At 40.8% G+C, this 23,353-nt stretch overlaps 1 protein-coding gene across 1 annotated transcript in view; it reads right to left on the reverse strand.

The window, feature by feature from the left end:
* Positions 1-280: 280 nt before the first annotated feature.
* PLEKHG1 (pleckstrin homology and RhoGEF domain containing G1) overlaps positions 281-23,353 on the reverse strand; it is a 261,546-nt gene continuing 238,473 nt past the window's right edge. Inside the window, exons 14-17 of the mRNA XM_038766904.1 lie at positions 20,251-20,289; positions 19,545-19,567; positions 15,249-16,920; positions 281-5,346 (exon numbers count right to left, since the gene is read on the reverse strand). Of these exons, the coding sequence (XP_038622832.1) occupies positions 4,244-5,346; positions 15,249-16,920; positions 19,545-19,567; positions 20,251-20,289 (2,837 nt within the window). The 3' untranslated portion in view covers positions 281-4,243. The remainder of the gene's footprint in view (positions 5,347-15,248; positions 16,921-19,544; positions 19,568-20,250; positions 20,290-23,353) is intronic.

Genomic DNA, 23,353 nt, shown 5'->3' on the forward strand with positions numbered 1-23,353 from the left:
GAATAAATATGACATTTGATTAAAATTGACATCTTACAACAGTGCCAAATCAGAAATTAAACAACTTACTTGTTAGACATCTGACAAATTAGGTTAAGGAGTGTGATTAATCTGTCACACTAAAGCCATTCAACGCAGATGCAGCCAGGCTGCACATGTAAAAGTAGAAAAAGGCATCTCTGCACAAAGTGGTGTGAAAGTTCCACAGATAGGAAGTAAAAGTAGATCACAAGATGTATAGCAAACTACTGATACTTTTTTTATTTTTGCAAACATTTTGTGTATTGCTTAACCTTTTTCTATGCAGCATAAAATTACACATTTTTCCTGGGACTCACAAGCTTTTAAATTGAGCATTAAAGCAAAGCACAAATGTGAAAAGCTGGATTTAAAAGGTTTCCTACATGTACATACATTTTTACATCATCTTTACAAAACAAACTATGAAAAAAGTGCAACAAAAGTTCCATGTCTTATCCATAGGACAAGATTTTACATTAATGCTGAAATGAAGTATACAAATTAGCACAGACTCTTGGATTGGTGACTTCATTTGTGAATTCTGTCTGGTAGTAGTATGCAACTACCACCACCAGATACAAGCTTAAAGAATGCAGTAAGTTTGAGAGCTTTAAAATAGGCAATAGTACATTAATAGTTGCTCTTAACAATTTAGGTATATATAGTCAAGGTCCAAATTCATTGCGACAAATAGTTCATTTCTTATTTCAGTAATAATAGGAAGAGAAAAGTGCTACCTAAATGCCAAGTTCATACCACTATATTCAAAGTTGTTGCTGTTTTTAATCTATTCACATTTTCTTTCCAGCCTCAGGATTTAATTAATTCACAACTTCCATCGTAGGCACATTTTTGCTCTGTCATTTAGAGAAGTCTAACTGAAGTTTAGTTTTCAGTAAAGCAAATACTTTTTTTTTTTGGCAACTTTCTCCTTACTGTGAGGACACCCAGGTATATTTGATAGACGAACTATGTTGTTTCAATTCTTATGACAGTTGACCCTCTTTATTTTAGAAAATGTAATTTTCTTTGACCAGGTAAATGCTCTCTGGTGATTCAGCCCTTGTTCAATCTTTATTCAGCCCAAATTTAATCTGAGTTGACAGGATTTGTATTTGGACATAGAAATGAACAGAAACGTGGTGCAGAAACAATATACTATATTAACAGTTGTCAGTGAGACTTGACAACTGTTCCTGGCAAACATTTTGCAAATTAAGTAAAACTAAGAATTGCAGCCATATTAAATTTATTAGGGTCTTGTAAAGACTAAAATTCAATAATAAATCAATAGTATCTCCTTTTTCTAGAACAAGAGTTTATGGAGTGTGCCAATTTCAGCTGAGATTTGTAAAAATAACAAATCTTTTGAAGTACCCTGAATGTATAGAAAAGAAAGGTCTAAAAAGGCGCTTGAAAAGCTGCATATTGTCCAGATCTTCCTCCATATTGAATCCCTCACTGCACAAAATGAAATTACTCTCGTGTCCTTTAAATGTAACTGTCCTAATTCGGAAAAATTTTGATTTGTTAGCGATAACACACGTGTTCACACTATGATTTACTTTATACTTGATAAATTTCATTAAATAATGGGTAGAACTAATTTTCATTATATGTACAATACTCTTTAGCTGTGATTTACAAGTTGCAATTTTTCATAGCTAATACACCTACAGAATTTAAACTAAACTTGTTTATTAAACTGAACCTCCAGTGCAAGTGAAAAAAAGAATCCAAAAACACATGCTTCTAAGCAAAGCTTTTGGTAGATTTGCACCAGGAACTTCAAAATCTGCATCTTAGGCAAACAGAAGTCACAGAATGTGTTCAATGCTACAGATTTTCTTTGGACATTGTATATACACCAATTATTGTTTCTAGAGTCCACAGTTGTAATAATACACCTGGGCAGAGGAAAGTATCAGTAAGTATTATTAGTGGAAGTAAAGATAATACTTAGTGAAATGCCTCTTTCATTGTGTTATCAATAGGGTCAATATGCTAATTTCATGTACAATGGGAAGGAAAAATAAAGGAAGTTGGGCTCTTTAGATTTTGTAGGCTATGTTTCCAAATAATGGAAAGCAAAGACATGCAACAAAGCAAAGAAGCATGAATGATGAGCTAAAACTATAGTTACTTATAATAAAACCTGAGTAATAAAGACTGGCTCTACTTTCCAAAAATCCAATAAATGCCAAATTTCAAAGGGGAAAAAAATGGAAATATTTCATTTTTGAGCCACAGATATTAATCTAAATTCTTATATTTCATGGACTTTGCAAAAATAGATTTTAAGAGATGGCCACATTTCAGTTTTGCTCGTCTTATTACTTCAAACATTCAGATGAATGGGCTCCTATACTTATATGAAATCCTTAGTTCTATGATTTTTTTTTAAAAAAACCTCTTTTTGAAGGACAAGAGATGCAAAAGAAATATAGGAATAGTTTGATAAAGGACTGAGTGGGTCACAAAAAGAGCTGGCTTGTAATTTATCTCTTACAAATGATAGAAGTAGAAAAAGGTGAATTACTTAGTGCTTATATTTTAGTGTGATATTCATACTTAGAAGAGGAAATAACAGGCAAGATGTTCTCTTCCTTTCCTATTTCTCCTTCCAAACATATTGCTTACCTCTACAATATGCAATGTTTAGATTCTCCTAATTATACTAACTGTATCTATCTATTACAGACTAATGGATAAGCAGAGTCAATGAGAAATGAGAACTTAGAATCCATATTTCTAGAAACAATTTTGCAGGAAGTTAGATCCTTCAGAAGTCTGCGATATTCACGTAGACTTTAGATTAAAACTAGAACTATTCCATACAAAAGATGATATTCAGAAATGTCTGCCACTGTATCTTTCTTCTCCCTGCTACTGAGGGGGTTTTATTAGCTTTCTGGATAACTGTGAGCAAGTCTCTGCTGAACAACAATTTTATGGCCTCGTATTTATTGCACGTGCAGTGACAATAACGTTGGGAGTGTCATCACATTACTATTAAATTACGGCCACAAAAGTTTAGGTCTTAGAGCATCAGCGATTAGGAGCTACTAAATATCTTGCAAAAGAAAAAAAAAAAAAACCCAGCAAATGCATTGTGAAAAAATATATTTAGACATTTTAGCGGTCATCTTTAGCTCTGTTAAAGTGTTTTCTGTGGGTTAGGCCTCAAACTAATGAAGATGTACACAAGAATTCCTTTGGAAACGATACATCTGTTGGTAACTTTAAAATACTTGATCTTATGCAAGAGTGTGCTACGTGTCTTGTGCCATATAAAATTTAGGGAATCCGTTTCCCCCAACTATCATACTGCAAAATATGCAGGTGGTCCACTGACAGTACCTGATTTTTAATACAGCTTTACTCAGTGTGCGTTTTTCCTAGGAGCTGAGCTTTGAAGGAGCCTACAACTCAGAAGTCGTGTTTATAAATCCACCAAATTCACCATGTTTTTTCAGTGATTAAAAAACATTCAATAGTTGCCTAGGAAGACATCTAACAAACTTCAGAGAATTTTCACTTGCTTTCTAGTTCCTATTGGTTGTGTAGCTTCTGTACAGTACCGGCAGCTTATCTGTCTCAGCAGAGACCGACTCGGAAGACTACACTTCCACTCTTGGGCCAGAGTGAGACTGAAAAATATGCAGAACCTCTTGTCACTTCTGGATCTCTTTGGTAGATGGAACGAAAATGCCAGATGTAAGGGTAACCCGTCATCAGGCTTCTTTAACCAGCTCTGCGTTTTAGCTTCACTCTCTATCAAATCTGCTTTCTGTCACCTGCTCTGTCGGTCGTGGTAAAGCAGTTTGTGCCACGGCTTGTGTGTGTAGCTACTGCAGAATTACTCAGTTTCTTGACAACTGAATGATATTTTTGAACTCAGGCTGTGGAATCAAGTACAACCAACCATCTTACTGCCAATCTTACAGTGCAGGAGGAAGGAGGTGTCAAAGAGAGCAGGGTTCTCATGAGAGAGCAATAGGTATCACAGAAATATACCTCTTGAAGGTTACCTCTGCTAGGCCATGCTCCTGGAGTTTTGGCCCTCTCCATATGCTGTGGTAGAGAACATACTCATCTGCAGTTACAATATCACTGAGAAACGATGCCTGAAATGGGAACACTATAAAATACATCGAGCCAGTATTTGTAGTACTTTCGTTAAGTTTAAAAAGGTCAGAACAGTCCAAAGCTGTTGAGAATTTTAGGCAAAGCTGCTTGAGCTAAGACACTGGAATTTTTCCCTTAGGGACTGGACAATATTCTGCTGATTAGGAGATGGCACTCGCCACAGGTAGTCATTTAATTTGTCTGTATCACTGAACTCCGACACGTAAGGTGAAAGACCAAGTTTTTTGTTCACTGATTTGGATGGAGAACAGGGACTACTTAAAGAATAAGATGTGTTTTGGCTACAGGGGTTATCAGAAAGGTCAGAGTCCATAATTATCTTTGGGTGAGGTTTCTTTGTGCAGTTCTGGGAGACTTCCAGGTCAGACTCATCCCCTTCAGACTTTATTTCTACATAGTCATCGTCATCCTCATCTGCGTCTGCTTCTTTGAAATTGGAAAAATAGTTCTGTTTAGCCACCTGGGCACTTACTGGCTGATTTTTATTCACCACCAGAACTTTCTGTGAGTCCTGCAGAATCATATCTGAGCAGTCCTCAGGAATCTGCTGTCCCGTGCCATCAGTACCTGGCAACAAGTCTTGGTGACTCTCCCCCCTCACGGTTTTGCGTAAACCCAGTTGGTACTTTCCAAGATCGTTGGGGTAATTTACGGATTCCACTGACTTGTTCACCACCACTGAAGATGACGACTGTGACCGACTGTATGGCTGTGGCTTGCTGCTCACTGCGCTCTTCCTCAAAGAGCTATAAATGTGATCCTGTTTCAAGTTTTCCTTGTTAGGCTGGCTTATAACAACACTCCATCTTTGTGTGGGGCCGTGCAGAGGGGTAGAGAGCTCAAGCGAAGGCACGGAGCACGCCGTTGTCAAGTGTCTTGGGGTGCTTTTTGCATTGATCTCCGAAGGGAGGCATTTAGGTTTAGTGCTTGGAATGCTGCGCCAGGGAGAGAAATCTGCTAATTCCCCATTACTGTAGGTGGAATTCAGAAGCCAGTCTTCAGCTTGCCTGCATTCATTACCAAACTGAGACTGGGAAGGAGAAGCAGTCAGAGGTGATGAAGATCGTAGGGCTAATGACTCCCGAGGGCTTAGCCAGTCATCCTTCTGTCTTTTATGGGGAGTCTCTCTGAAAACAATCTGGTCATAGAGTTGGGAATATTCAGCAATTCTAGCACCTAGAAAATACAAATATTTAAGCGGTTTAGGAAAATAAAGCAGTAGCAAATACACATACGCAGCTACAATGGTATAACAGGCATATCAAGGATTAAAACAAAAAGCATTTACTAGTTACAACATTCTTATACACTGCCATTTTTAAGTTTTACAGAGCAAACAGATTATTTGGATTAAGCCTGAGGATATGGAAACACTTTAACAGTAGCCAGTAAAAAAATAAAATATTCAAATATCCAGTGAAAGAACAACTACCCATTGTGAACATGCAGTTTTGTAGCAACAGATGTCAGCAGCACATCTGTAAGTATTTCTGGTTTCCCGAAGACCTCTCAAAACCAAACAACATGACAGAAGACAAGAATGTCAGTTTTAGAGGCTTTAGCCACTGATATATTACTCACATAAATATTACACCACTTCTGACCTGGTGATTCTATTGGTCCCCAGACAAGATTCCTCTTAGGATTCCCTGGCATATCAGTGACCACTACGGCCATAAAAATTTCACTTTTCAGTCACTCCAGTGACTGATAGCAAATACTCATATTCAACCAACCAAGAGTTCCTCTATTCTCATGAGTATTTGAGAAGCAGCATGGTTTAGTGGAAAGAACAAGGGCACGGGAACCAGAAGATGTTGGTTCCAAACCCTGGCTCTACCACTCGCCTGCTGGGTGGCTTTGGGCAAGTTACTTAAAATTTTCTTTGCCTCAATTTCCTCAGCTATAAAATGGAAATTAAATACCTGTTCTTCTTCTCCCTTAACCTGGGAGCCCTGTGTGGGGCAGGGACTGTGCCCAGCCTAACTTGTACCTTCCCTGATGCTAAGTACACAATACACATAGTAAGCAATGAAATACCACAATGACCCAAGACAGGTTGAATTGGGCTACTGTTAAGTCTGAGCTAAAGTTAGTGACTTCCACCATAAGATGTTGCTCTTTCTTGATTTAAGGAATAATTTACTGCTCCAAAGTGCAGGGCAATTTATTGCTGTAATACAACTCTCTCTAATTGCTTATGAGAACGTTTTTAGTGATTAAAATGAAATTCTGTGGGGCCATTTCCCATCAATTATAAGCTTTCTGTTGTTTCAACAAAACCCCAGAATGAATCACTTCCAATTCAGGTCAAGAGAAGGGATCCCTCCAGGCATCCCATTGCAGAGCAGTGTGGCTAGAGCATGGGCCTGGGAGTCGGAAGGACCTGGGTTCTAATCCTGACTCCACCACCTGTCTGCTGTGTGACCTTGGGCAAGTCACAACTTCTCTGTGCCTTAGTTACCTCATCTGTAAAATGGGGATTAAGACTGTAAGCCCCATATGGGATAGGGACTGTGTCCAATCTGATTAGATTGTACCTACCCCAGTACTTAGAACACTGCTTGACTCATAATAAGCACTTAACAGATAATAAAATAATAATAATAATAGCAACAATGTCATTTGTTAAGCAATTATTATCATCATCATCAATTGTATTTATTGAGCGCTTACTATGTGCAGAGCACTGTACTAAGCGCTTGGGAAGTACAAATTGGCAACATATAGAGACAGTCCCTACCCAACAGTGGGCTCACAGTCTAAAAGGGGGAGACAGAGAACAAAACCAAACATACTAACAAAATAAAATAAATAGGATAGATATGTACAAGTAAAATAAATAAATAGAGTAATAAATATGTACAAGCATATATACATATATACAGGTGCTGTGGGGAAGGGAAGGAGGTAAGATGGGGGGATGGAGAGGGGGATGAGGGGGAGAGGAAGGAAGGGGCTCAGTCTGGGAAGGCCTCCTGGAGGAGGTGAGCTCTCAGCAGGGCCTTGAAGGGAGGAAGAGAGCTAGCTTGGCGGATGGGCAGAGGGAGGGCATTCCAGGCCCGGGGGATGACGTGGGCCGGGGGTCGATGGTGGGACAGGCGAGAACGAGGTACGGTGAGGAGATTAGCGGCGGAGGAGCGGAGGGTGCGGGCTGGGCTGGAGAAGGAGAGAAGGGAGGTGAGGTAGGAGGGGGCGAGGTGATGGAGAGCCTTGAAGCCCAGGGTGAGGAGTTTCTGCCTGATGCGCAGATTGATTGGTAGCCACTGGAGATTTTTGAGGAGGGGAGTAATATGCCCAGAGCGTTTCTGGACAAAGATGATCCGGGCAGCAGCATGAACTATGGATTGAAGTGGAGAGAGACACGAGGATGGGAGATCAGAGAGAAGACTGGTGCAGTAGTCCAGACGGGATAGGATGAGAGCTTGAATGAGCAGGGTAGCAGTTTGGATGTAGAGGAAAGGGCGGATCTTGGCAATGTTGCGGAGCTGAGACCGGCAGGTTTTGGTGACGGCTCGGATGTGAGGGGTGAATGAGACAGCAGAGTCGAGGATGACACCAAGGTTGCGGGCTTGTGAGGCGGGAAGGATGGTAGTGCCGTCAACAGAGATGGGAAATTATTATGTGCCAGATACAAGATAATTAGGTTGGGCACAATCCCTGTCCCATGCAGGGCTCACAGTCTTAATCCCCATTTTTCAGATGAGGTGTCTGAGGCCTAGAGAAGTTAAATGACTTGCCCAAGGTCACACAGCAGACAAATGGTGGAGTTGAGATTAGAACCCATGACCTTCCGATTCTCAAGCCCATGCTCAATCCACTGGGCCACAAGGCTCAAATACCATCATCATTATTACTATCATCCCAGCACCCTAAGACCTGAGATATTCCTTTAAGGCAACAGCCAGTCAACAGAGTTGGAAGTTTTCCTTGACAAGGAAGAACCGTAGAACATAAACTGCAGTAGAAATCCCAAACACATTTCAGAGATAAGTAACTGAATGCAAGTAATTCATTATTCAAATTCATCGTGGAGACAAAACATAAAAAACAATACTAGTTTCAAAAATAAAAACATCTGAACATCAGATGTGTTGATTCCATACTTCCCCCTTTCAGAAAAATGAAAATCTAGAAAAACTGATGATATTGTTTATGCAAGCAATTACCCTCTACAACAATTCAACTTCTAGGCAGAACAGACCCTGGTTACTTACTGTCCTGTTTTCCCTGTTTTGAGCCCCTCTGACCCCTTTGAATCTAGAGGACTGATACAATTAACGTGATGCTGGAGAGCTAAGATAGGACCAGGGAGAAAAGAACACAACTACATCACATCGTATCTTCAGGAAAGAGCCTTGTGAAAAGAGTACAGGACTGGGAGTCAGAGGACCTGGGTTCTAATCCCAGCTCCTCCACTTGTCTGCTTTGTGACCCTGGGCAAGTCACTTAACATCTCTGCATCTAGGTAATCTCACCTGAAAAATCGGGATTACAACTGTGAGCCCCATGTGGGATACTGGGCCCAGCCCATGATTAGCTTGTATCTAACTCCAGTGTTTATTCCAGTGCCAGGGACATAGTAAGCAGTTAATAAATGCCATTAAAAAAAGTGCTCGGCATACGGTAAGTGCTCAACAAATTACATATTAATAAGTATATACTATTAAGTATCATAAATATTATAATAAGTACTATTTACTAATAAGTCCCAAGCTGTTTACTGGTCTGTGACAATGGAAGGGAATGTGTTTCAGAGAGCTGCTTGTCAGAGGAACAACTTTCACTCTTCTAGAAGCTTCTGATATTATGGATTTGACCCCCCATCAAGCTAAGGAAAGCTAGTTCCTCTCTAAACCTTTTCAAGACCATATATGACCTACCATAATGATTCTCCATCCAAGCTCCCCCAGTTCTGATCTCCTGTTGTTGCTGCTAAAAATGGGGTAAGCGGAGAGGCCGCTTTCCTGCAAACCCACGCTCCTATCCAGCATCCTCCTTTCTCAACATTCCTCTGCTAACACTGCCAGGGAGGGTGGAGATCCCCCAAACTGTATGTCAGTTGCCAGCCTGCAGGAAAGCGGAGGACTGGTCTAGGAAGAGTGGGGCACAGCTGTTTCTTTAGCAAATTTGCTAAAGTAGAGATATGAGTGTCATTCACTTCTTGAACTGACTTCTGTCCGGCTTACTCAGAACCTTTTACAGAAAAACATTCTGATGGGCCAGCATTAATTGCGTGAATCTATGAGTGTTGCTCCCAATAAGAGACTTCTGATTCAAATGATCAGAGGGTTGTCCAAAGTTACTAATCCATTCCCCCGTCTTCAAAGTGGATCGCAATCCAAACTCTCTTAGATAAGGGACTCTCTCTCCTGTCCCCAAACTTTCTCTGAAGAAGATTTCACATGCTTTCTCAGTAACCTATTCCAATTTTTAACAATCCATTATTAAGGAATTCTCCCCTATATTTAGCCTAAAGGTTTATATTGTAATCAAAACCTACTGCCTATTTTTCTGTCCTTAGTGAAGATAGGGACAAGTTGGTCTTTTGAAGGCTTTTTAAATCTTTCCAAACTAAGCCAGATTTTGCTCCCATGATTTATTTTCCAATCATATGTCAACAGCTTAATTAAATACCATATCTTGGGACATCAGAAATCATGAAATTGAGTATTCAATGTCTGAAAAGAATCCACCTCCACATCAAACTCTTTATCATTGGCTTTAAAACACTCAGTCGCCTTGTCTCTTCCCAACTTACCTCACTGATTTTCTACTACAACTTAGTTTGCACACTTCACTCCTCTAATGCCAACTTACTCACTGTTCCTCGATCTTGTCTATCTTGCCGCCAATCCCTGCCCATGTTCTGTTTCTGGCCTGGAACACCCTCCCCCACTTCATATCTAACAGACCACCACTCTCCCAAATTCAAAGCCTTATTAAAATGACATCTCCTCCAAGAGACCTTCACTGACCCTATTTCCCCCACTCCCTCTCCCTTCTGCATTGCCCTTGAACTTGGATTTGCACCTTGTATTCACCTCACCCTCAGTCCCTTGGCACTTATGCACATGTCCACAATTTATTTTAATGTCTGTCTCCCCCTCTAGACTGTAAGAACCTTGTGGGCAAGGAACATATCTACCAACTCCATTATACTGTGTACTCATCCAAGCGCTTAGAACAACATTCTACACACAGAAAATGCTCAACAAATATGACTGATTGATTAGAAGTCTCTTGGTACATATATGCTATTAGATGATTTTAAAAGTATTCCTAAAAACTCAAAAAATACAAGAATACCAAAAGGCCTACCATCTCATGAGCACTGAAAGATACTCAGTTATATAAACCAATCCAAGGGATATTTGTGCACTCATGTAGGAATCAAGAGTTCTGGCTGAGCCCCATCAAGGTTTCCCAAAAGTGATACTAATCTAAAGGAAAGAAAATACCCTTATCTTCCCAAATACTGGAGGAAAACCCTGTTGCTTGAAGGAGATAGCTTGGAAAGCTAAAAGATTGCTTTCAAAAATGGCAAGAAATTAGGGCATGTTAAAATAAAGTTACAGAAGAATCCTCTCCAAGGCTGAAGTATTCTTATAGAGCTGGAAAGCATTCCTATTTTGAATGAGGAAAAAGGGGCTTTACTAGGGATACAATACAGCATTGAAATCTCAGGTTTTAGTTTTCCAACAAAAAACAGAGGGAGATTTTTAGAAATGCCATTTGACAATCCATTAGAAGGAAAAGGGCTCAGAAAGAAGTTTCCAAACGACAAGTTCTCTTGATCACTGCTGTCACAGATCTATCTCTTGGCACTTGTCTATAAGATCAACGTTTTCCTTTCCTCTAATCTTGGTACCTGATTGTCACAGCTTTAATAGGAGATGGGAAGGGTCATATGAAAAAAAAAGATCAACAGAAACGTAGATTATCTTTGCATTTATGTAGTTAAGCCTGGAATTAGGCCTTGCCTTGTGTAACTGTTTGTTCTTTGATAGGTCAAGGCTTTGGGTATAGAATTCAGACTCCATTCTATGAAGCAGGATTGGCGATTCCTGATAAATCAGGTTTCTAGATTCAGATTTTAGAAGTCTGCTGAGAAGTAGTATGACCTAGAGAGAAACAGCATGGACTAGTGAGCAGTGTGGCTCAGTGGAAAAAGCACGGGCTTTGGAGTCAGAGGTCATGGGTTCAAATCCCGGCTCCGCCAATTGTCAGCTGGGTGATGTTGGGCAAGTCACTTAACTTCTCTGGGCCTCAGTTACTTCAGCTGTAAAATGGGGATGAAGACTGTGAGCCCCCCGTGGGACAACCTGTTCACTTTGTAACATCCCCAGCGCTTAGAACAGTGCTTTGCACATAGTAAGCGCTTAACAAATACCATCATCATCATGGAAAAGGCTTGGGCCTAGGAGTCAGAGGACGTGGGTAACAATCCCAGCTCTGCCACTTACCTGCGGTGTAACTTTGGGCAAATCACTTCACTTCTCTGGGCCTCAGTTACCTCACCTGTAAAACGGGGATCAAATACCTGTTCTCCTTTCTACGTGGACTGTGAGCCCCATGTGGAACAATGACTGTGTCCCACCTAATTAACTTGAATCTATCCTAGCACTTAGAACAGTGCTGGACACATAGTAACGCTTAACAAATACTATTATTACTAGATTTAGCCAATAAAGGTGGGACATGGTTTCGCCTTCCCTACTGTTTTTGGAATGAGAGACATTCCATAGGTTCCTACAAGATTTTCACCCATCTGAGCTAAGAGTCACAACCCAGAGACACCTTGTTTTCATCAAAGAACCTCGACAGGCTGTCTCACTGAGGCTACCAGCATGCTGCAGTACGTTCTAAAAACACGGGAGTGACTGGACCTGTTTGGGCGATTTATTGGAGAAAACCTCACCCAGGCCCTATAGACCCAGGCTAGGTATTTCACTAAAGATGCTCGAGAGTTTCAGCCGGGGAATAGGGTGCTCCTCCTTCTGCACAACACCGAGAGCAAGCTCCTGGCAAAGTGGCAAGGCCCATACGAAGTAGTCTGGAGAATCGGTCCGCTCGATTACGAGATCCTGTGCCCAGATAAACAAGAGAGAGAAAAGGATTCATCATGTCAACTTGTTGAAACCCTAGCGGGCACAGGACACTGTCTTGATCCAACCGGATGGAGGAAGCTTGGATTTAAGTCAGCAGGTCCAAAAGATAATAATAATAATAATGATGGTATTTGTTAAGCGCTTACTATGTGCCGAGCACAGTTCTAAGCGCTGGGGGGGATACTTGTCCCACGTGGAGCTCACAGTCTTAATTCCCATTTTACAGATGAGGTAACTGAGGCACAGAGAAGTTAAGTGACTTGCCCAAAGTCACACAGCTGACAAGTGGCGGAGCCGGGATTAGAACCATTGACCTCTGACTCCCAAGCCCGTGCTTTTTCCAATGAGCCACGCTGCAAAAGATGGCAGGGCCTAGGGACTTGCCCATATCAGAAGACAATAGCAGACACACAGCTCTCAGGAAGGCACTGGACATGTCTTTTCCTCTTGGTTGTGGAGTATGTTGACGATAGCCCGTCATGTCAATATACTCAGATACAAGACTGGAAAAAAGATCCCAAAGAATCCCCAAGAAAATGCTAAGAGGTGATAAAACAAGAGATTTAAGACGTGTCCAAATAAAGGAAAGTAGAAAAAAATCCACTCAACGAGAGCTGAAGCCCTAAATTTTACTTTTTATCGCTTATTCCAGCCCATACTTCAAAACTGAGTTTTTGTTAGTAAAAACAAAGCCTTATATTTTGATGGGGATTCCCTACCTTTTCAGTCCAGTCATTACATTTTCTGACTCATCCAGGTTCCATTAACAAACGTCATTTTTGTCAATTTTCTAAGGAAAGGCAATTCATCATCTCTGGAATGACTTCATTATTTTTTTATCAATGATTTACCTAGTCTTGTTGGCTAGTCATCACTCTCATCATGAAACCAAGTGGTTTCACAGAGATTGTCCTTCTAATACCACCTGCTTGAAAAGGGGGAAACCAGTATAGTCTTGTCATATGGTTGCAAGCAGGTGAACAAAGAATTATAGAACCATAAAATCAAGGAGTTAGAGAGGTCCTTGTGTCCATCCATCTGCCTTGCAACAGGACAACTAAACCATCCTAGTAAGATAAGAACCTGTTGTAACTTTGAAGACCTCCCAAGAAGCAGATTCCAACCTTCTTCAGTAGTCCATTCCAAATTAGAATAATGCTCACTTTCATGACTGACTTATTAATGGCATTTACTGAGCGCTTATTGTGTGTAGAGCACTGTACTAAGCGCTTGGGAGAGTGCAGTGCATAACTGGAGTTGGTAAACAGTCTTTTTTTGTTAAATGGTGATTGTTACACACACACTGTGTCAGGCACTATTCTAAGCATGGGGTACATACAAGCTAATGAAGTTGAAAACTGTCCCCGTCCAACATGGGGCTTACAATCTAAGTAGACTTGAAACTTCAGGAAACTTTTTCCAGGTGAAAGATGGAGGTTTTGGATAGTATCCAACCTCCACCCCTCAATCTTTTTTTAATCTTCCTGGAACATTATTGGCCCTTTATAGTCTATTTTCCCTCTAGATTGTCCTTACAACTGAAAAGAAAAAGAACAATTAGGCCCATATTAGAAACATTGGCCGGCCAAAATGACCCATTCATTAAGAAGGGACTCTGTTGGAAATAGGTCCCAAGCCCTTTGAATTAATATTTACTTTAAAAACAGATTTTACTGATTTGAATCTGATGCATCCTCTCTCAGAAGTCTCAAAGGTTTAATAACCCAAATCCTGTGGGTTCCTCAGAAGTTTCTGTCTCCAGATGATTAGTTTCTCTATCAGTGGGCCATGTGGAGAAGCAGTGTTGCTTACTGGAAAGAGCATGGACTTGGGGGTCAGAGATCATGGGTTCTAATCCCAGCTCCACCACTTGTCAGGTGAGTGTGACTTTGGGCAAGTCACAACTTCTCTGTGTTTCATCTGTAAAATAACCTTGTATTTACCCCTTTGCTTAGAACAGTGCTTGGCACACAGTAAGCGCTTAACAATACCACCATTATTATTATTATGTTACATGTTCTAAGATTCTTGAAAAATCCCTCTATTCTAGTTATAGCAGAGAAGGGACAACCATGAGTTGTTCTTTAATTCTGGACACTGAGCCTTACTAGTACCTGGATCATGAAAGAGATCATGATCAGTTCAGTTGCTTAGTTCAGGACTGCTCCCAGCTCAATGACCCAAACCAAAATAATTGAAGAATTCCTCTCTTGTTGACTGGGAACTGATGAAGTGGGACAGGAGAAAGTCAGTACAGCTATCGCCTCTCTTGATCCAAGACTAGTGAAAAAACTGGAGATGAGAGTGCTCGATACTACTGTAAATTCTGAGCAGAGCAGCTGGGAAAACATGACGAAGGGTGCCTAATCTTAATTTGGACTTTGCTTGAATGACAAGATATTGTTTGGGAATCTGGAGCAAAAGCAACCCTTTCTTGTTTCCCCCTTCATCTTTTTCAAAACTCTGATATAACAAAGAGCTGACTGAACGCCTTATATAACCCCTCAGATAACAACACTTTGGAAAAAAGTTTCCAAAAGATCTCATTTTCTATCACATAGGCTACATGAATTGTTTCTATCTATGATTTCTATTTTCTATGTCTATTCACTATACTTTAAAATAAAAATTGGTAACTGTTCATATATAAATCTATTTTTTTTTCCACTTATATTTGCTGCAAGCTAAATCTTAAACCTTGGATACACAATAAAGAGTCTATGGGATTCCACAAGACTAAATCTTGTCCTTCTAAACAAATACTTTGGAGCAGGCAAGGGAGGGAAGATGCCAGACCAAAATGGCTTCCCTGGGAGTTGTGCATCATTGTCTGAGGACTCAATTTGGTGACAAAGTAGCCAAATGTGGCCACTCATGTCCCATATCTTTTGTTATTTAAAATTTTGTTGAAAGACTCAAAATTACTGCCACTTACATTCAAGAAGAAAAGGAAATATTTCAACATACCAATGGCAGCACCTCCTTGTTTCTTCTCCTCTAATATGGCAGCCAGATCTTTGTGTCTTGATTTGTGTGGCTGGCTCACTGGCTGTTCTTGCTCGGGGCTTTTCACTTTTAAAAGTTGATTAGCCTTCTTAATCTTCTGACTGTACTGCCTCGCCATAAGGAAGACTCTATTCTTTGTTTTATCCACGGCTTCCACACCTGGATCAGTGTTCTCCAGATCTACTTGGGATAGACTGCTATTGGCGGATTCGGAAGGGCTTTCTATAAAAGGTATCTCACTGGTTGGAGATAGTCTGGTAAGATTCATGAACGAGCTTTCTTTACAAAGTACATCCTCTTCAAATTGGAGGTTCGCCCTGCTTAATCTCACTGCTCGATTTTTCCCAGGCTTGGGGAAAGCAGGACACTCAGGCAGTGAGAGGGTGGACAGTGAGTATTGCACATCTTTGCTCAGTTCAGGAGTGCTCCCAATATGTAATCTTTCTTGGACATCATCTTGGCTGACAGGAAATGCTGCAAGGAGACGGTCTCTGGTCTTTTCTTCATTCTTTTTGATGTAGTTTTCCAGATCGTTCCAGATTTCATCTACTTCTTCTGACAGCTTATCAGCTATAGACTTGTGGGATAGTGAGTCAGAGTTAGAAGAGCTGTCCACCAAACTCAAATAGTCATTATCCAAGGGAACATGATGGAAAGGAGTCTCATCTTCACTGAACTGGAGGCTTTCTTCAGAAACAAACTGTCTTAGATTGTCACAGCAAGCAAAATCTGTTTCCAAACCTAAAAAACTGGTCCTTTTAGCGCACTTTAAGCGGTTGCACTTGAAATTAAGCAACAGTGGGTCAGGGAGCCCTATGGTATCATAGATGTTCTCCTCATCGACTCTGGGCTCATGTGACCCCCCATTAGATGCATCTCTACTGATCAAGATTTCATCCCGTTTTTTAGCAGCAGAGGCCTTGTCGTTAACCTGCCTATTAGGGGAAGCTACATTTGGACTGTTTTTGGAGGGGCCCCCACAAACAGAACCTCTGTCCAATTTCTGAGGAGTATATTCGGAACTTTCCCTTCTAGCAAGACCCATCAGCTTCAAATCTTCATAGCTTATGTTATCATAGACGTGATCTATATCATCAATGGTTAACTCTGCTGCTAAGTGGGCACTTGCTTCACTCACGTCTGCTTTAGCACTGCTTCTCCTTTCTCTGTGGGAGCCATGCTGGATGTGATCACTGTCTCTATTTCTCGCCCCAGTCGGGCAAGCATTGCTTTCACCAGCGCTGCTAGCCCGCCTAACGATCCTGTGTGCAGGACTGGAGGTCTCAGCTGGGCGCATCAGTCCCATGTGCCAGCTACACGGGCGGCTTGCAGTGCCGCTGTCTTCACACAATCTGGCGGAGTCCAAATCGGAGGATGATAATGATGGCACGAACATCTGATAATCGTCTTCATCTTCTTCATTCTCCTGATGGGACCGTCTGCTGGGAAACAGGGCTTGCCTGACCTGATGGTCAGTCCAGATGTTCCTCACGGCATTCCCACCACCTCCCAGAATATTCATGAGGACGGAACTGTTCTGCCGAGTGCTTCGCTGTCTTGGGGGCTGTCCAGCTGAGGTAGGAAATGGAGTGTCTGTGTTCAGCTGAGGTGACCCTTCGTCCTCTTTGGAAATCTGTGGAAATTTGCAATATGTGCACTGAATGAAATTGGCCTTGCAAAGAAATACACCCCAAATGATTTGGGATGGAAAGTATCTACATTTATCACTTCCAGATACTTCTAACATATGAGTAGTATAGATGACAGCTGCTTCATAATGAGGATCGGCTTGTAGCCATTTAAGGTTTCTGGGCACTCTAGGAGCACCAGCCTCACATATCAAAGCAGCAACAAACTGGTCTTCTCAGTTCGCTTGCAGCCCCACTGTAAGATTTGCCCAGAAACCTCATATACACCCGCGAAGAGTCAAATGATCAGATGATTTGAACTGGCTTCTCAAGCAATCTGTCAATCAATTATTCTCCTTATGGAAGAAGGACTCTTTAAGCATCAGTTTACATCTGGTTTACAGTCAAAGTTTTAATCTTCGCTATCTCTAAATAATGTGCAAACTATCCGTGCCTCAGCCTTACCAGTGTAAAATGTAGACACGCTGCAAATGTGGGGATTAACAAAACAAGAGGGCAATTCAGAACTTTGCCAAACATTTCTAACAACTAAACGTAATGCCTACACAGTGTCGTCAATCTATAGTTCCTATGTTCTTTAGAATCAGGAATTGGTTGGCCAAACATCCCAGAGGTGTTTAGGGCTTATAATAGGTGAGAAATACAGGTGATAGCATACAGTCATATTATGCAGGTTGCTTCATAAGCCAAGAAGCTGAATCAAATAAGTCATCATGTATTTTTTCTTATAATATGATTAACAATCAGAATTTCTGGGGTTTCTGATTTCTGGGGCTTTTAATACCTGAAATTTACACATGCCAAGATTAACACTTCTGCTTTTCTCAACATTTTCAGCAGCAAGGCTACTAAATCTTTTTCTACCTCCTTTTGATTTCTGATGGCAATTTAGCTGCATACCCTCAATGGAAGAAAAACTAAACTAGCACTACTGAAAATTCCTAGTCATAACGAACTCCTGAATCATGGATTAGCCTGGGCAGTCCCTGTGATGAAATAGCCATTAAACAGCATGTTAAGTAGGTGAGGGTGGGGAGGTGATACTTTAGCAATAAGAAAAGACAGTACACTTTTTATTCTATTACTTCAAGATTGGCATCAAACTGTTCTTTAGCCTTTAAGACTAAAGACTCTTCCCCTGGTCAATGCAGTAGACAGATTTAGAAGGCTCCTGGAATTAGTTCTTTAGGGCACTTTGATCCAAGGAAGCTTTCTCCCTAAGCATTAGATGGGCACTACTGAATCATCCAGCTCTGTCTAGGAGAATGGCAGTTCATCCACACTGATCCATTTTAAGACAATGAAGCAGATGAGGAATCACTGAATGCCAGATTTTACAGATCCATGAACATTTAGGTATTTCTTCTGTGTAACTTAAAAATATTTTTACAGGCATCCTCCTGTGTTGTCACCTCCTGCATTTCACCCTCCTAAAACAATCAGTGGGCAGCAAAACCATTTGACAACTAGATCAGATGAGGTTTATGACTTCTTGGCTATAAAAGTGAAGGTTTAATCTAAGTGTTTAGAATTGTAAACTCATTGCAATATGAAAGAACAGGTTATATCACCTTCTAAGTGCAAAACAAAAGTAACTTTCAATCACAATTTTGGGGAAATCAGAAAGCAGATGGGAGAAGACCTCTACAAGACACTGAATCAAGTTGTAAGAAAAACTTTATTGGCACCACACCAATTTCACTGTGGATATAGTAGCAGTATATCAACACACTAGAAGTGCAGATGGATAGAGAGAAATATCTTTTCTCATGGGAAAAAAGGAGTTTAGGAACTCAGTGAATCTCACTTTACCTTTTTCACAAAATGATTATTTCCTCCCCTTTTCTCAAGATACAATTCACCACTGTTCTTTTGGTTTCCACCTAATCCCCATCCCAAGGCAGAATTGGGGAGGCATTCCCCAAAAAGGTGGTTCCGCTTCCCTGAGATTAAGTCACAATGCAAGGATTATTCATTGATACCAAATAGAAGAGTGTGGTAGCGCAATTAGAAATAATGATTCCAGGAGTCAGTAGAGTCAGCTCAACTCTGCCATAGGCCTGCTGTTTTCTCTTTGGCAAGTTATTTAACTCAGTTTGCTCATCTGAAAAATGGAAACAATAATACTTGCCTCTCTCTGTCTCCCTGGGATTTTGTGAGAGTAAAAGGAGATAATTGATATGAAAGTAGTTTGGGAAATAAAAGCACTAGAGAAATTCAAGGTATTATTATCTTTAACTTTCTTTGAGGTAAAGCAATTTAAAATTAAATAGGCGGTGAGTCACATCACAACTGTGTAGGTTCTAAATCCCAAGGTAAGATCACCACTACTCAGGCCATCAATGTTTATTGAGTGCTCAAAAGGAGCTTTGTGGTGGGACGTGAGAGACAGGAACGCTGACTGGCAAGTTTTCACGTGAATTGGTCCGGCAGAAGTAGCCCTGGGATCAGGCAAGAAATGTAGAAAGATCTCACCTGAGACAACTCTATAATTGCCATGTTCTCAGCCTTCAGTTTAGGAACTAATGCCATATTTAAAGTATGTTAAAGTAAGATTGCCGTGAATAGATGTTAAGTAGCCTGGGAGAGAAAATGTTAAAGGGCTTACCTTTTGCAGATCTTGAGTTGTTTCTGAAAAAAAAAAAAATCATACACTTATAAATGATCACAGAAATACTGTAGGTTATAGAAGTTCTGACTGCCAAAATCTGTCAGTGAGCAGAAATGGTATAAAATCCTCACCCTTGAGGAAAATTTAACTTTTTCTTAGGGTGTCTAGTAGAATGAAGTGGTAATGAGCTCAACTGACACTAGGCCCTTTTCCTTCCCAAAGGAATGAAATTCCCAGAACTTATTCTTAAATCATTCTAAGTTCGGGACAGATATTGAGAAGCCAGAGGGAAAGCTCAACAAACTGGTTGCAAATTATCTATGAATTCCACTTTGCTCAGGTATTTTGAAATGATTTAAGTACAGGGCTGCTCACAGCACAAGGTTGGGCCTCTTGTTTCAAAACTCAAGGCTCTGGGACCCTAAAGGAAAGTAGGATTACAGAGTCACACCCAGCTCTCCCTAATCCTCTCTCTCCACTTGGCTCTCCAACATACACAGAATTACCAAGGGACCCAGGGCCTTATGAACATAATTTTCTGAAAATACTTTTCAGAAGTCCCAATTTTGTGTCTCTTGCTGTAACCTGCATCACTAAGGGCAATCCCTTTCCAAAACCTTAAAAAAAGGCTAGTTTGTGTTCAGCTACACAAATGCAATACTATTTCTGGGAATATAGACAAAAATGACACGCTTTTACTTACGACTGGGCTTCAAAACTTTATGGGCTCTGGAAGATGGTTCTGAAACAGAGCATAAGTAAAATGCCTCCTTTAAAGCCAAATACAATCTTTTAAATACAGTTCATGTACAGTACATATTCTCTGAATACGCACATAACAATCTCCACTACATTAAAAATAGCTCCAACGCAATTCAGCACCAAGGGACTGGTGGATATCACAAGCAATGAGCCCAGCATAAGGTCCCAAACTGCTTCCACAGCCATCTGTGACATGGCGGTGGTGACTGAGACTGTGATGATGAGGCATTATCATTTCTTAAGAACTACCTATTATAATCTACTTTTGAAAATTTATAGGATCACAGTATAAATAGGCCATGCTTATTTATTGTCACAGTTTGTTTAGAGGTTTTCTGTCTCCATGGTATTTTGAAGTTCAAGATAAAATTTGGAAGGCACAAGAACACCCAAAGACATTGGATGTCTTTCTAAACAAATTAGGCACTTAAAAACGGTATCCATTTCTAGAATTTCTTTCTTCCACCACCTTACTGTTTGCACCCTTCCTCCTTGGAATGTGCTCCCCCTCATATCGGACAGATTATTACTCACTCTATCTTCAAAGTTTACAGAAAGTCTTCCCTAACTAATCTCTCATCTCCCTACTCCACCAACTATGCATTTACAACCCTACTCCAGAAGCACTTAGTTACTCATCGCACTCCCCACACCTACAGCATTTATGTACATGTCCTTATACTCAGTTGCTTCCTCTTCTTGTAATTTATTTTAATGTATGTCCTTTGATTAGATTGTAAACTCCTTGTGGTCAACACAATACTCTCCCAAACACTCAGTGTGGTGTTCTGCACACAGTAAATACCGACAAGATTATCAGAATGGAAATTGATATCTCAAGGAGATCCTCAAGCTTGTTCAAGGACTATTTCAAAGCTTTGGAAATGGCAAAGAAACTGGCTATACTCAGTTGTTCAGAAGAAAGGTTCTCCACCCAAAACTCAACTGGGGTTAGCTGCCATACCATTTGCCACCAAACTCCCTGATTGGCTTTTTGATGGGTTTCCATTTTAATAATTACATTAATTCATTCATTCATTCAATTGTATTTATTGAGCACTTACTGTGTGCAGAGCACTATACTAAGCGCTTGATGCCAAACACTATTGTAAACTCTGGGGTAGATACAAGTTAATCAGGTTGGACACAGACCCTGTCCCACATGGGACTCACACTCATCCCCATTTTACAAATGAGGTAACTGAGGAACAAAGAAGTGAAGTGAATTGCCCAAGGTCACACAATGAACAAGTGGCAGAGTCAGGATTAGAACAGAGGTCCTTCTGATTCACACCCTAGGTCTATCCACTAAGCAACAGTTCTTCCATTATGAGTCTTTGTTAAAGATTCTATTATGACTTTACTAGACTCAATTTATTCTATCATGAGAGTTTGATAAAGGACAGGGAGAGGAAACAAATGCACCTTTCCCACACCCCAAAAGGCCACTGCCATCTCATCTACTATAGGCATAATTTTGAGCAGAATAAATTGCTAACTTATGGCCACTCACTTGAGACTGGAATTTGGGCTCGTAGGATATCAAAGCATCCTACTTCCGATCTCTGTGGCCATCTTGTAAATTCTCAGGTATCCATGGCCAGTAGTTGGAGAGGCAAGACTCCGGACCCCAGTCTCCATGGCTCCCACTGCCCTTCATATTCATTAATTAATTTATTCAATAGTGATTGTTCATTCATTCATTCAATCGTATTTATTGAGCGCTTACTGTGTGCAGAGCACTGTACTAAGCGCTTGGGAAGTACAAGTCGGCAACATATAGAGACGGTCCCTACCCAACAACAGGCTCACAGTCTAGAAGGGGGAGACAGACAACAAAACAAAACATGTTGACAGATGTCAAAATCGTCAGAACAAATAGAATTAAAGCTATTGTTGAGCAACTAGTGTTTTGCTGAGTACTGTGCTAGTACTCGAAAGAGGTTCACATGATAGCTCACAAATCATTCCTGGCCTGCAAGATGAGGGTGGGGTTCAAAATTTAAAAAATAAGAGGGCTGGGGGAGTTTGGTGCCTGACACACACAAGGAAAGATGGCCACTAGCTTCAAGACCCTGCTTCTTCCCACTTCCTCTAGTGCTCCCCAACCTCTGACCCCCATCTCTCTCTCTTCTTTCCCTTTTCCCCTCCCATTCCTCATACTTATTATTGTTATTATATTTATGAAGTGCTTACTCTGTGTTGAGCACTGTTCTAAGAGCTGGGGTGGTTACAAATTAATCAGGTCTGAAAGAGTCCTTGTGCCACATGGGGATTATCTTCCTATTTTACAAATAAGAAAACCGAGGCACAGAGAAGTTAAGTGACTTGCCCAAGGCCATGCAACAGGCAAGTGGCAGAGCTGGGATTAGAACCCAGATCCTCTGACTCACAAACCCATGCTTTTTTTATTAGGGCACACTGCTTCTACCACTACAAACTACTAAACTGGCAAATTTGACCCTGGACTACAAAATTCATAAACTCCAGTTTCACAAATATCCTCAACTAGGTAGTAGATAATAATAATAATAATAATGGCATTTGTTAAGCGCTTACTATGTGCAAAGCACTGTTCTAAACGCTGGGTAACCATACAAAACCCCCCACACAGAGAAAGAAAACCACCTGGCTAATCACCCTTTCCTGAAAATCCATCATTGAAAACTCCAGGAATAAATTCTTATCTTCTTTTTTTTTTAATGGCATTTATTAAGTGCTTACTATGTGCAAAGCACTGTTCTAAGCGCTGGGGAGGTTACAAGGTGATCAGGTTGTCCCATGTGGGGCTCACAGTCTTAATCCCCATTTTCCAGATGAGGTAACTGAGGCACAGAGAAGTTAAGTGACTTGCCCAAAGTCACACAGCTGACAAGTGGCGGAGTCGGGATTTGAACCCATGACCTCTGACTCCAAAGCCGTGCTCTTTCCACTGAGTCACGCTGCTCACTCATTATCTTGTAATCACAATTATCAGGAAAGAGTGCCAAAGGAGTACTTCCTCTTTCTTTTTCCTCTTCTGTTTTCCTCCAGGACTATTTCTC

Source organism: Tachyglossus aculeatus, chromosome 2, assembly GCF_015852505.1.
Source record: "Tachyglossus aculeatus isolate mTacAcu1 chromosome 2, mTacAcu1.pri, whole genome shotgun sequence".
Taxonomy (NCBI): Eukaryota; Metazoa; Chordata; class Mammalia; order Monotremata; family Tachyglossidae; genus Tachyglossus; species Tachyglossus aculeatus.